Source organism: Pteropus vampyrus, unplaced genomic scaffold, assembly GCF_000151845.1.
Source record: "Pteropus vampyrus isolate Shadow unplaced genomic scaffold, Pvam_2.0 Scaffold337, whole genome shotgun sequence".
Lineage (NCBI taxonomy): Eukaryota > Metazoa > Chordata > Mammalia > Chiroptera > Pteropodidae > Pteropus > Pteropus vampyrus.
The window spans coordinates 1,096,993-1,110,675 of NW_011889118.1; the positions used below are offsets into that span (position 1 = coordinate 1,096,993).

The window sequence follows — 13,683 nt, forward strand, 5'->3', positions numbered from 1 at the left end:
ATTAGTCAAGGCATGTTGGATCAGCAATAAACAATTCACATTGACAAGAGAGAGAATAACAGCTGAGAGGAGTCACAAATTTTTTTTTTTTTAATCAAAATGTTGTTTTCTGTACTGTTTTGGGGGAAGGATCAGATTTTGGGCTATTTGGATGATGCTTTTTCATTTTTCAGAAATTTCAAAGGACGACTGGTATTGAGACCTCAACTAATCTAACTAGGAATTATAATTTAGAATAGTTAAAACAAACCCTTTACCTAATTTGAGTGTCCCCTTGCATGGCTACGGGCTTGGTTCATCCAATATAATCTCCTCCTTCTTTCTCTTCATGAAAGGCATTGTCTTATGGATATAAATAACAGATGCACATAACCACACAGACACACACACACTCTCCCCTATGACAATAAGAAAAAGAAGGGGAAATGGGAAAAAACAAGATATAACATGTTGGTGATGTTTCAACCTTATTACCAAACTAGACACACACTTTGAGGATGAAAATAAAAACATATCCTCTGTGCCTAATGTTAAACATATAGGAACTTCTACAGTCCTGTAAGCATTGTGTTCACTGGTGAAGGGAAGCAAAAACCGATTTACGACCATTATATACTACATTCTCTGAAGTTACAGAGTAATATGAAATCCTATAAAGCGTCTAAAATTTAGATACCATCAGAAGCCACTTCTCAATGTGCAAGCCTTCTGACTAGACACTGTGCATTCAAGAATTATTTTATTACTAATTGCCTTGTAACAAAACATTATTGGAGTTCTGGTTAACCCCATTTGGACTTGGGTTCAGGCTCAAATTCTACATGTCAGCTCTTTTCCCCAGCACGTGGTAGATGTTTCTGTGGTATGGAAAATAATTTCTAAACTCCCGTGAGCTTTTCAAATTCTACCAAATAAATAAACTCAGCTCTGGGAAGTAGCTGTTAAAATACTACGCTCTTCATTTGTAACAAACCCTTCTGGCTCTGGCAGGAAGAAGAACCAGACCTTAGCCATTGAAAGGACGTCTATCTTTTTTCATGGCAGGTTGGATGGGTCCCCACGCCATTTCTACCTTCTCTGCCAGAGTTCTATCGCTCCAAAGACAAAGGAAGAGAGCACTAAGGCCATGTGCTGGGCTAAGCTATAGTAATACTGAAGATGCAAGGGAAATATTACATTTTGGCTTTAGGGCTATGCTAAGTTATGGAAAGCGTAAAAGGAATTAAATTTATGTTCCCTATCTTCCATTAAGATTCTAGAGCAACCTGCCTTTATGTGTAAAAGATTAATTTTAGCCCTTTTAAGTCCAGGAGCCTCTTAACCTGGGAAATAACCTGTGACTCTCTAAGAGAAGGCTCTGGCCTTCTGGGGTTCCTCCAAAAAGGGACTACTAGGTACACTCAGCAGTAATTCCCCAGGCAGCACCAGGGAGTGGAGGAAGCCATCATTATGCATCATGCTTTCTAGAATGGTTAACTAAAGCCCTGAGGAGGAAAGACGAATAATCTCACTGAGTAAAGTGAGGGTCTGCTTCCCTTCCCCAAGAACTGACTTCCAGGGCTTCTTTTTCAGCCAACTCTCCAATGGCTCTAGCTAATGAAACACTTATCCAGAGAAAGAACACTCCGTCAGCCTCTCCTCGAGCTGCTTACCCAGTAGAGCACATCTGTCCAACCCTCCATGGTGATGCACTGAAACACGGTGAGCATGGCAAAGGCAAAGTTATCAAAGTTGGTGATGCCTCCATTTGGGCCAACCCAGCCACTCCTACACTCCGTGCCATTGGCAGAACACTGGCGTCCATTCCCTGAGAACGCACACGGTGCTGGGTCCTCTTCAGCTACGACATCTGCAAACAGAGCAAGAAGGCTTCACCACTGGAGATGAACATCAGGAAAACCAAGCCTGTGGAAGCTGAGTACCCTTGCCAGAGCCTAGAATGCCTGACCGCCCATCTATGCTATCTCAAAATCCAACTTGTCCTTCAAGGTCCACTTCAAATAGTCCCTCTTCTGTGGAATTTGTCATTTCCTTTACTCAGAATTTATTGCTCTCTCCTCCATCCTCACTCGTAGTACTTTTCTTAAGCCTATATGGAACAATACTATTGATTCGCCTCATGTTCTAATTTTTGGGTTCCCTCATCTTGTTTGCCAGAGCACATTACATAGGAAATCAGGATAGAAAAGGAGATTAAGTTTTCATTTGTTCCGAACATGATTCACACTAAGAACCACCTCAATAAGTTTACTAGTACATTTGGCTTTTTTTCTCATTTTGTTTTAGATTTTTCCAAAACCACAAAGTTGTTTTGGGGAAAATCAAATTTTTTTTGAAGTTAGGTTACTACCATTTTCATTACTCACCTGAGTCAGCAAAAAAACATGTTTTGTGCATTTTTCCAATAAAAAGTTCCAATCCTATAATAGCATAGATTATGATTACAAATAATACCAAAAGGGCTATGTGAAGGAGGGGGACCATGGCTTTTATAATGGAATTCAGGACAACTTGTAAACCTAGGAGAAAGAGAAATAAGTTTGTGAACCAGGAAGATACTTCAATGTTGCATACATATAATTCCTAATGACACCTGCTCTATACATGATACATAGTAATAAAACTCAAAGATATTTTCAGAGTTTTTAATTAACATTAAACCTGGACATGAGTTAAAAAGGAGCCTTAAAGATTACCTAATCCAAATTCCTCACTTGACAGATGGAATAAGTAAGGCCTAGAGAGGGGACTATCCGATATCAAAGTCAATTGTTTGTACATGCGTTCAACAAAATTCCTTGAACATCTACCACGTGGCAAGCATAAGGTTTAGTGCTTTGGGAGATACGAGGTTGTATTACATAAAGTGCCTTCCCTAAGAAGTTGTGCTCTAGAAGTAGACATAAGAATTAAACATAAAGTTAAGGTAGCACACAGATGCTATGTGAGTAATATCAAACAGTTACAGTTAAAGAGGGATGAAAACATCGCTTCTGAGTGGGAAGAAGAAAGAGCACTGGGCAACAGCCTTCCTCTAAGCAGGGCCTGAGGCTGAGGAGGGTAGATTTCCACAGGTGGGCAGAGGAGAGGCTATGCTGGGCAGAGGGAAGAGAACACCAAAAGCACAAAAATGAGCCAGTGCGACATGGGCTGGGGCAGTGAGTCTTGGCTGGTAGACATGCAGTGGAGAAGACTATCAGGAAAGGAAAGAAGACTGCAGCTAAGTAGCTCTGCATTTTGAATTTGAGTTGCAGGGCCAGACTTTAATCCATCAGCAAAAGGCAGCCTCTTTAGAAAGATGGACAGGGCAGCAGTAGACAGGACCAGAGGAGAAGTAGTTGGAAAGTGCTGGGCTCTCCAGGTAGGACAGGGTGAGGATCAGGATGAGACCAGAACCTAGCAACTGAGTTTGAGAGAGAGGAAGGTACCCGTGGAGGCGGTCATGGGGCAAATCCTAGGGCCTGAACAGCAGCAACAAAAAATCATATCAAAAGGAGGCTTTCCTGGAATGAGGGAGGTAGGAGATGGGCAGGAGAAGGAGAGAGAGAGAGAGAGAGAGCAACTTTAGATCCAGTAAGTTTGATCACCGGCATAACATTAAAAGAAAGTGTCCTGCAACTGTACTGTGGGCCTGAGAGATGAGGGAAGGAGTTACCCATGGAGTAATACTCACCGCCATGGTATAGGAAGAGACAAAGAGATAATGGAAAGAGAAATGGTGGGCTAACGCTCAGGATTGGGACTGGGTGGAAGGAAGCAGAAGACTAAGGGACAGTGGTCAGCAGATAACCAGAACCCAAACTAGAAACAGGCTTCCTGACTCCCATGTGCCATGTCCTACATTCTTTCCCATGACCACAGCTTCTGCTCTGTGTAGTTCACTCTTTTCTCCTTTCTTCTTTCTCTTTCCCTTCCCCTCCCCACTGTCTCTCTCTCATTCAAACTGCCCTTTTCTTGGATCTTACTTTCCCGATATATGTTCAAAGAATGAAAGAGAATAAGCAGCAGAGATGATAGAATTAAATAAGTTAGAAATTAAAACATCAAGCAGAGAGAAGAATACTTATCAGCAATAACAACAAACCTTCATCATGATAATAGAGAGAAGGGGGGCAGATGGGATGAGGTGGGAAGACCGTCAAGAGATCCACAAAGAGCCCATCTTTCCAAGACCGTCATTATGACCAAAATACTAAGTACTGCCTTTGGATATTTAATATTCAAATGGTTTCTTTTGGAAAAAAATGATCAATAAGATGACGATTAATGTTTTCACCTTCTAAAAGGAATAGGATGAGGGGAAAAGAAAACATGTTTTAATCTACTTGGATATGAGTTTTTTTGTTTTTTATTTTTTTTAGATACGCGTGGCCCATCCAAAATCATCATTCAGCAGTTAGCTTTTCTAAATTCTATGGCAGTGAGCCATATGTTTCAGGAATATGTTTGTATTTAAGTAACTACTGTGTTTCAGATGGGCCAAAATTGTGAGATAATGAAGTGGTATCTTTAACGTGAATGTGTACACTTTCATGATATAAGGCCCCTTTGTATATTATCAATGCATACAGCAGATCTCACGGGACTCTAATCACGGAGGCAGTGAGATGAAGTGGAAAGAACACCGGGCTGGGAACCAGGAGACCATGCGTGGGCCTGGACCTGTTTGGCTACCCAGCTATGAGAACCTGCACAAGCTGATACCTCTTAACAGGCCTCAGCTTCCTCATCTAAAAGATGCACTTGAACGGGATGATCTCTAGGGTTCTTTCCCACTTTGATGGTCTAAGATTCCAATAAACACTTATCAGTTGAGTGTGAGTGGTTAAGAACTCCGCAAATGTCTGAACTACTACATTTTGAAGTATATATTTACCTTCCACTGAATGAATATATATATATATATATTCACATACACACACACAAAAAAATCCTGTTTTAGAGGATAGACTGAATTCTCTTTAGAAATGACTAGGCAAGTCCCAGATCACTGTCAATAGTCAAACTTTCCCAGGCATTTTTAACCATTCCAGGTGCTTGAGAAGAAATCGCTAGGCCACAGGTGCCAACCAGCATGGCAAACTGCATGACTCAGAGCCCCCAGCCCTCTCCCCAAAGCCCATTTGGATCTGATGAGAGGCTGAGGTTTCTCTGTCCTCTGCTCAGGGATGTTAAAATATAGGCTGAAAATTCTGCATACAAGACACAGATTCCTATTTCTCCCTGTTGACCCATGGGAGAGTGTAAAGCAGATCTTTGAGTTTTAAACAGTGATATTTTGGGGGCGGGGGGGGGTGGAAAGGAAGAGATACAGTTTAAAACTCATCCTCAAGAGGATCGGGGAGCACTGGATTAGTCATTTAGTGAAAACTTCATTAGGCAAGGGAGCCAAACCAAGGCTATGTGAGTTGTGAGAGACTGCGCTGGCCAGGCTCGCACAAGCAAAGCCACAGCACCCACGTGTCTGCTTGCGGCACATAACGCAGGCAGGCTGTCCTGTCATTTGCTTTTTGAGGGAAATAAAGTTGTCGTGGTTACTTTGAAATTAGATTAAACTGTAACAACTAAATCTGAAAGAACATGTTTGCTCACTGAACTTCTCATTTAACCCTGTTACGTATAACAGACCCAGTCATTTCCAAGGTATTTCTATTTTTCTCAATTGCTTCCAGACAGTTTTGTGGTTTTGACTTGTGCTGATCTTTTTCAATGAAAATAAATGAACCATCTGGAAAAATAAGTACACATAAAACATCACTTCCTACATTTTAAAATGTTAAATTTGGAAATCTTTTTTCTTCCAGAGAATTTTTGGTGCCAACAGGTTTAATAAAAATTCCCAAAGAACTTCTGGAGAGGGAAGAAGAAAGAGCACTGGGCAACAGCCTTCCTCTAAGCAGGGCCTGAGGCTGAGGAGGGTAGATTTCCACAGGTGGGCAGAGGAGAGGCTATGCTGGGCAGAGGGAAGAGAACACCAAAAGCACAGAAATGAGCCAGTGCGACATGGGCTGGGGCAGTGAGTCTTGGCTGGTAGACATGCAGTGGAGAAGACTATCAGGAAAGGAAAGAAGACTGCAGCTAAGTAGCTCTGCATTTTGAATTTGAGTTGCAGGGCCAGACTTTAATCCATCAGCAAAAGGCAGCCTCTTTAGAAAGATGGACAGGGCAGCAGTAGACAGGACCAGAGGAGAAGTAGTTGGAAAGTGCTGGGCTCTCCAGGTAGGACAGGGTGAGGATCAGGATGAGACTAGAACCTAGCAACTGAGTTTGAGAGAGAGGAAGGTACCCGTGGAGGCGGTCATGGGGCAAATCCTAGGGCCTGAACAACAACAACAAAAAATCATATCAAAAGGAGGCTTTCCTGGAATGAGGGAGGTAGGAGATGGGCAGGAGAAGGAGAGAGAGAGAGAGAGAGAGAGAGAGAGCAACTTTAGATCCAGTAAGTTTGATCACCGGCATAACATTAAAAGAAAGTGTCCTGCAACTGTACTGTGGGCCTGAGAGATAAGGGAAGGAGTTACCCATGGAGTAATACTCACCGTCATGGTATAGGAAGAGACAAAGAGATAATGGAAAGAGAAATGGTGGGCTAACGCTCAGGATTAGGACTGGGTGGAAGGAAGCAGAAGACTAAGGGACAGTGGTCAGCAGATAACCAGAACCCAAACTAGAAACAGGCTTCCTGACTCCCATGTGCCATGTCCTACATTCTTTCCCATGACCACAGCTTCTGCTCTGTGTAGTTCACTCTTTTCTCCTTTCTTCTTTCTCTTTCCCTTTCCCTCCCCACTGTCTCTCTCTCATTCAAACTGCCCTTTTCTTGGATCTTACTTTCCCAATATATGTTCAAAGAATGAAAGAGAATAAGCAGCAGAGATGCTAGAATTAAATAAGTTAGAAATTAAAACATCAAGCAGAGAGAAGAATACTTATCAGCAATAACAACAAACCTTCACCATGATAATAGAGAGAAGGGGGGCAGATGGGATGAGGTGGGAAGACCGTCAAGAGATCCACAAAGAGCCCATCTTTCCAAGACCGTCATTATGACCAAAATACTAAGTACTGCCTTTGGATATTTAATATTCAAATGGTTTCTTTTGGAAAAAAATGATCAATAAGATGACGATTAATGTTTTCACCTTCTAAAAGGAATAGGATGAGGGGAAAAGAAAACATGTTTTAATCTACTTGGATATGAGTTTTTTTGTTTTTTATTTTTTTTAGATACGCGTGGCCCATCCAAAATCATCATTCAGCAGTTAGCTTTTCTAAATTCTATGGCAGTGAGCCATATGTTTCAGGAATATGTTTGTATTTAAGTAACTACTGTGTTTCAGATGGGCCAAAATTGTGAGATAATGAAGTGGTATCTTTAACGTGAATGTGTACACTTTCATGATATAAGGCCCCTTTGTATATTATCAATGCATACAGCAGATCTCACGGGACTCTAATCACGGAGGCAGTGAGATGAAGTGGAAAGAACACCGGGCTGGGAACCAGGAGACCATGCGTGGGCCTGGACCTGTTTGGCTACCCAGCTATGAGAACCTGCACAAGCTGATACCTCTTAACAGGCCTCAGCTTCCTCATCTAAAAGATGCACTTGAACGGGATGATCTCTAGGGTTCTTTCCCACTTTGATGGTCTAAGATTCCAATAAACACTTATCAGTTGAGTGTGAGTGGTTAAGAACTCCGCAAATGTCTGAACTACTACATTTTGAAGTATATATTTACCTTCCACTGAATGAATATATATATATATATATTCACATACACACACACAAAAAAATCCTGTTTTAGAGGATAGACTGAATTCTCTTTAGAAATGACTAGGCAAGTCCCAGATCACTGTCAATAGTCAAACTTTCCCAGGCATTTTTAACCATTCCAGGTGCTTGAGAAGAAATCGCTAGGCCACAGGTGCCAACCAGCATGGCAAACTGCATGACTCAGAGCCCCCAGCCCTCTCCCCAAAGCCCATTTGGATCTGATGAGAGGCTCAGGTTTCTCTGTCCTCTGCTCAGGGATGTTAAAATATAGGCTGAAAATTCTGCATACAAGACACAGATTCCTATTTCTCCCTGTTGACCCATGGGAGAGTGTAAAGCAGATCTTTGAGTTTTAAACAGTGATATTTTGGGGGCGGGGGGGGGGTGGAAAGGAAGAGATACAGTTTAAAACTCATCCTCAAGAGGATCGGGGAGCACTGGATTAGTCATTTAGTGAAAACTTCATTAGGCAAGGGAGCCAAACCAAGGCTATGTGAGCTGTGAGAGACTGCGCTGGCCAGGCTCGCACAAGCAAAGCCACAGCACCCACGTGTCTGCTTGCGGCACATAACGCAGGCAGGCTGTCCTGCCATTTGCTTTTTGAGGGAAATAAAGTTGTCGTGGTTACTTTGAAATTAGATTAAGCTGTAACAACTAAATCTGAAAGAACATGTTTGCTCACTGAACTTCTCATTTAACCCTGTTACGTATAACAGACCCAGTCATTTCCAAGGTATTTCTATTTTTCTCAATTGCTTCCAGACAGTTTTGTGGTTTTGACTTGTGCTGATCTTTTTCAATGAAAATAAATGAACCATCTGGAAAAATAAGTACACATAAAACATCACTTCCTACATTTTAAAATGTTAAATTTGGAAATCTTTTTTCTTCCAGAGAATTTTTGGTGCCAACAGGTTTAATAAAAATTCCCAAAGAACTTCTGGAGAAGCAAAACCATGATCTGTGTTCTTCTGATGGCTTTCTGAATGGTGAAAAACAGACACACACTGCTGTCCCCAATTTTTCCCCTAGCTGAGAACAAGCAGCCACCTCATAACCACATTCCTTGGAAAGGTGCTAGGACTTCTACCCTCCTAAATCCCCAACAGGAGTGTCCTATCAGGGGCAGAGTGCAGTGAAGCACACCTCACACGCCTTATGGAAGAGAAAGCAACCTGCAGCTCCTGGCCAGGGCAGAGACAGGGCATTTCTTCCCACTCAGGTGGCACTCAACCTGGCCTGCAGGAAGAAGCACACTATGGCATGGACAGGTATCGTCACCGAGTGGATAACAGCATCTCTCCTCCCTGTGCTCCAGACCTTGTGCTGGAGTTAGCCCCGCACTCTCACTTGGTACTCGCAACGACCTTCAAGCAGGTACTATTACGCCCTACGTATGAGGCAGGACACGGAAGCATTCACCTCTTCCCCCAGCGTGGGACAGGCATGGCTCCTAATAGTGGAGAGCTGAGCAAAGGTTTCAGGAGTCCAGTCTACAGTTGCTCCTCACTTTGAAAAAAGGCTGCGAGCTGAGCCCTCCGATACCCTCATCTAGATAACCCACCACCTTCACAGGGACAGGCCTGGGAGTAGGAAGAAGTGTTGGCCAGCATGGTGTCACAGCAGGAAAAACAGACGTAAATCAGGAGGCCTGCATGCAAGGTCTCATGCCACCACTTACTTTGTTTATCTACAAGAGAAGATTCTCTCTTCTTCCAAATCAGAAAGCCACATCACTACCCGCCCCTCTCAGGGATCCAAAATCACAACCCAAGGCAAAGTCTATAGCGAACCACAAAGGCCTCCATGGCCATCTGCAGAACCCTCAGCTGGTACACAGCAACTCACCTCACAGCATTTCGGTCCATAATCCTAAGACCCACCCGGAAGAAAAAAATCAACAAAATCCTAGCTTTAGGAAACAAAACGTGCTTACTGGGCACTCCTGATACTAGTCGAAGTGGTCGTAACACTCGAAAGGCACGGAGGGCTTTGACATCAAAGCCTCCCGATTTGCCACTAGAGTGGTTACCGCCTTCTGTTTCTTTGGTTAATTGTTCCAAAATTACACTAAACAATCTGAAAGAAGAAGAGAGAGAGAGAAATGTTAGAGGCTGTCACCTAGGGAAGCAAAACAGGATGATAATAGTAGTTATTTTTAAACAAGGGCTAATTTTGTATGGCTGCTGCTTAAACAAAGGGAAAGCAAGGTCAAGGCAAGAACCGGGCTGTGAATCCTGAAAGTGACCCCTACATCTAACATGACTGGGGACAGGAATTGATCTCTGTATCCCTGCCAATGGGGCGTCCTCAAGCACACTGGCCCCCACGGAAGAGGGGGCTCACTGGGGCTCCAATGACGACAGGTGGAATTGCACCAACAGAAATAACAACAACACTCATAACAATTACCATTTATGAGTACTCGCTATGAGCTAAGCACTTTACATAATCTCATTAATCCTCACAAAATGTTACATAGTCGGAATTATTATCAGCGCCATTTTACATGAGGAAACAAACATGAGAACAAGTAACTTGCCCAAGTTCATACAACTAATGGCAGAACTAACATGCGAATCTGGGTACAGTGCCCCATTAGGATGTAGGTTCCATAAGGGCAGGGAATTTTTGTCTGTTTTGTTCATTCAGTCACTTCTAGCCTAGTGCCTAAAAAAGGTCCTGATGTTTAAGAGGCACTCAAAAAATATTTGCTGAATAAACCAATGACTAAATATTGATTTCAAAGCCCCGTATCTTAATTATGTTAGACACCACCTCCGCCCTCGTGGGTATATTTGGGGAATGATGTAAATCACAGATGCTAAGGAGCTGTGCGAAGGCCAAAAGAGTAACCTCAGGTATTAATATCGTCGTTTTCTCTTTTGAAATGTGAATAACATTGTATCTGGCAGCCACGACAAGTTTTTTCCTACTCTCAGAAGGTTTTTTGGATAAAGTTATTTTCAGGCAATCTGCTCATTTGATAGTTACTTTTGCTCTTTCAAATAAACATTTATTCTTTGGAATTGTTGCTTGTTTTTCAAGATAAATATAAATTTGCCCATTTCAAATAGAATCAACTCTGGCCAATCAGATTGTGGACATGATTGGCCCAGAAACAAAGAGAAGGTTTCTAAAGTTTAATTAGCAGCCAAAGCAGAAACTCTGCCCCCACTGGCATGTCTCCGGATTGCCAAGTCCATAAAATACAGGGTGGTCTGATTTGCAGTCCTGAAGTCAGGTCATTTGGGGGCTTTAAAGACCAGTCATCTGCTTTAATAACAGTACAGCAATTAGCAGTGAACCCAGTTTGGGGGTGGGGGTGAGGAGGGAATAAGTCAGGTCTCTATATCTTTTCAAAGTTTCAGATGACAGGTTTCTCTCATTATCATAGTTTTTTTAATTCCTGTAACCTCCTGCAGCAAGGCTAAAGTTAAAAGTCTTCCTCCAAAACAAGTTCATAGCTTTACAAAAACAAAGAAAAAGGAAGAAAGAAAACCTCAAACTTTCCTGAAATGTAGCAGCCACAGGAATTTTCACCCCAAAGGCTTAGGAAAGTAATTTATGCAGGTGGTGACTTAAGATTGCTTTCAAGTATCAGTGTTTTGCAATGTACATTTATGGTTCTTTATCCCATTCTTCAGCAATGTCCTTGAAAACAGGTGAATAATGTCTCTCTCTCAATGCAGAGGAGCCTGAATCAGAGAGAGAAGGTGGCTGCCATTCCAGAAAGCCAGGAGTGAAAGAGGTCAGGGCTGGCTTCCACTCCTAAGAGTTAGGAGCCATTAGGAAAAGTCCCTCTTTTTCTCTGGGCCTTAGTTTCCCCTTCTGAAAATGAAAAAACTGGATTAAATGATCCAGAGACCCACCCCGTTTCCCATTCTAATATTGTGATTCTATTCCCTTCACCATCGGCCCCCACCCAAAAAGTACCATGTGCCATTTGATCCTAGATCGTTATTAAAAGTTTACCTCAAGACAGAAGAAAAGAGGCAAGGACTACTTAACCTAACACAAGTTAGAAGCACCCCATGAATGAGCACCCCATGTTCTTCTTCACAAAGCCTAACTGATAAGTCGAATGCCCGAAATATATGTTTATTGAAAAATTAGAAGTGTGGGATAAAAGTTGGCTCAGATCAATCTTTTCTAAACAGGGAATATCAGCTCTGTTAGACACATTGAGTCCTCCTGTGGGCACAGTATTAACAGCTAACATTTTAGAAATATCAATTACTTTCTTGATGTCTGTTATTAGGAGTCTTGACAAAAGCAAGAGGTCATAGTTGACTTGGAACGGAAAATCTATTGGATTGAGATACAGTCCACTCTGACTTTAATTTAGTGCATATTTTAGATTAATAACCTGATGTTCTAAAGTTTTTCATATTTAATGAGAAAAAAAGACTATGAGTCCAGTTCTACTTTAATTTCCTTGATGATTTTCTTTTACTTTTTAAATCACTATTGCTGCCAATTTACATATAATAAAATATACCCATTTAAAGCATATAATAAGATGAGTTTTAACAAAAGTGTGTAAGTCCAAGTAACAAACACCACGATCAAGATATAGAACATCTCCAGTATCTCCAACAGTTCCCTCATGCCCCTTTGCACTCATCCTGCCTCCAAGTACAGCCTTAGGTATCCACTGATTGATTGGCTGATTATCACTTAGGTTGTTTTTTTCCCTTTTCTTGAATCTTGCATAAACGAAATCATAAAGCATGTTTTCCTTTTTGTTTATCATCTTTTGCTCACCATGTTCCTGAGTCATCCAAGTTGTTATATTTATCAGCAGTTCATTTCTTTTTAGTGTTGAGTGATATTCCATTCTATGAATAAACCACAGTGAGTTTATCTGTTCACTTGTTGATATTTGGGTTGTTTCCAGTTTTTCTCAATTATGAAATAAAGTCTCTTTGTGAACATGTATTTCCCCTTGTCTTGGATAAGTACCTAATAGTAGTACTGGTAATATGGTCATATGATTAGTGTATGATTCAATGATTCATACTGTAAGAAACTGGCAAACTTTTCCAAAATGATTGTACCATTTTCCATTTCTACGAGCAGTGTACAAGAGTTCCAGTTGTTCTACATTGTGGTTAACATTTGGTATCGTCAGTCTTACACTGAGTAATGCTAATAGCTATATAACTGCTGTTGTTGTGGCTTTAATTTCCATTTTTCTAATTTCTAATGATGAACATCTTCTCAGGTGCTTGTTGACCATTTACATATCTTCTTTTGTGAAGATCTGTTCAAAACTTTTGCCCATTTACATACTAGGTTGTCTTCCTACCACTAAGTTGTAAGAATTCTCTATATATTCTGAATACAAATCTTTTATATGTATTGTGAATATTTTTTCCCAATCTGTGCATTATTTTTCATTTTCTTTAAACTGACTTTTGAAGAAAAGTTTTAAATCTTGGTAAGGTCCAAAATTTCAGTTATTTCTTTTATGGCTAGTACTTTACGTGTCCTAAGAAATCTCTGCCTACCCCAATGTCATAAAGTTTTCTCCTAAAAATTGTATAGTTTGAGCTTTCACATATAGGTCTAGGATCCACTACAGTAATATTTGTATATAGCATGAGGAAAGAATCAAGCCTTTTATTTTTTTTTTATGGGTAAACAGTTGTTCTAGCACCATTTACTAAAAACAGTTTCCTTGACCTATTGAACTATTGTCTAAAATCAATTTTATGGGTCTATTTCTAGTCTCTCTATTGTTTCATTGATTTTTATGTCTACTCCTTATGCCAAAATCACACTGTCCTGACGACTGTGCTTTATGGTAAGCCTTGAAACCAGATTTTAGCTTTGTTTTTAAAGATTTCTTTGGCTAGTCTAGAGTCTCTCTAATTTCTATATAAATTTTCAAATAAATTTGT

The 13,683-nt window shown here is 41.1% G+C and overlaps 1 protein-coding gene across 1 annotated transcript in view; it reads right to left on the reverse strand.

Annotated features, from left to right (window-relative positions):
- The window catches only part of CACNA1D (calcium voltage-gated channel subunit alpha1 D), a 314,711-nt gene that overhangs the window by 140,292 nt on the left and 160,736 nt on the right, over positions 1–13,683 (reverse strand). Inside the window, 2 exon segments of the mRNA XM_023522317.1 lie at positions 1,653–1,849; positions 2,367–2,519. Of these exon segments, the coding sequence (XP_023378085.1) occupies positions 1,653–1,849; positions 2,367–2,519 (350 nt within the window).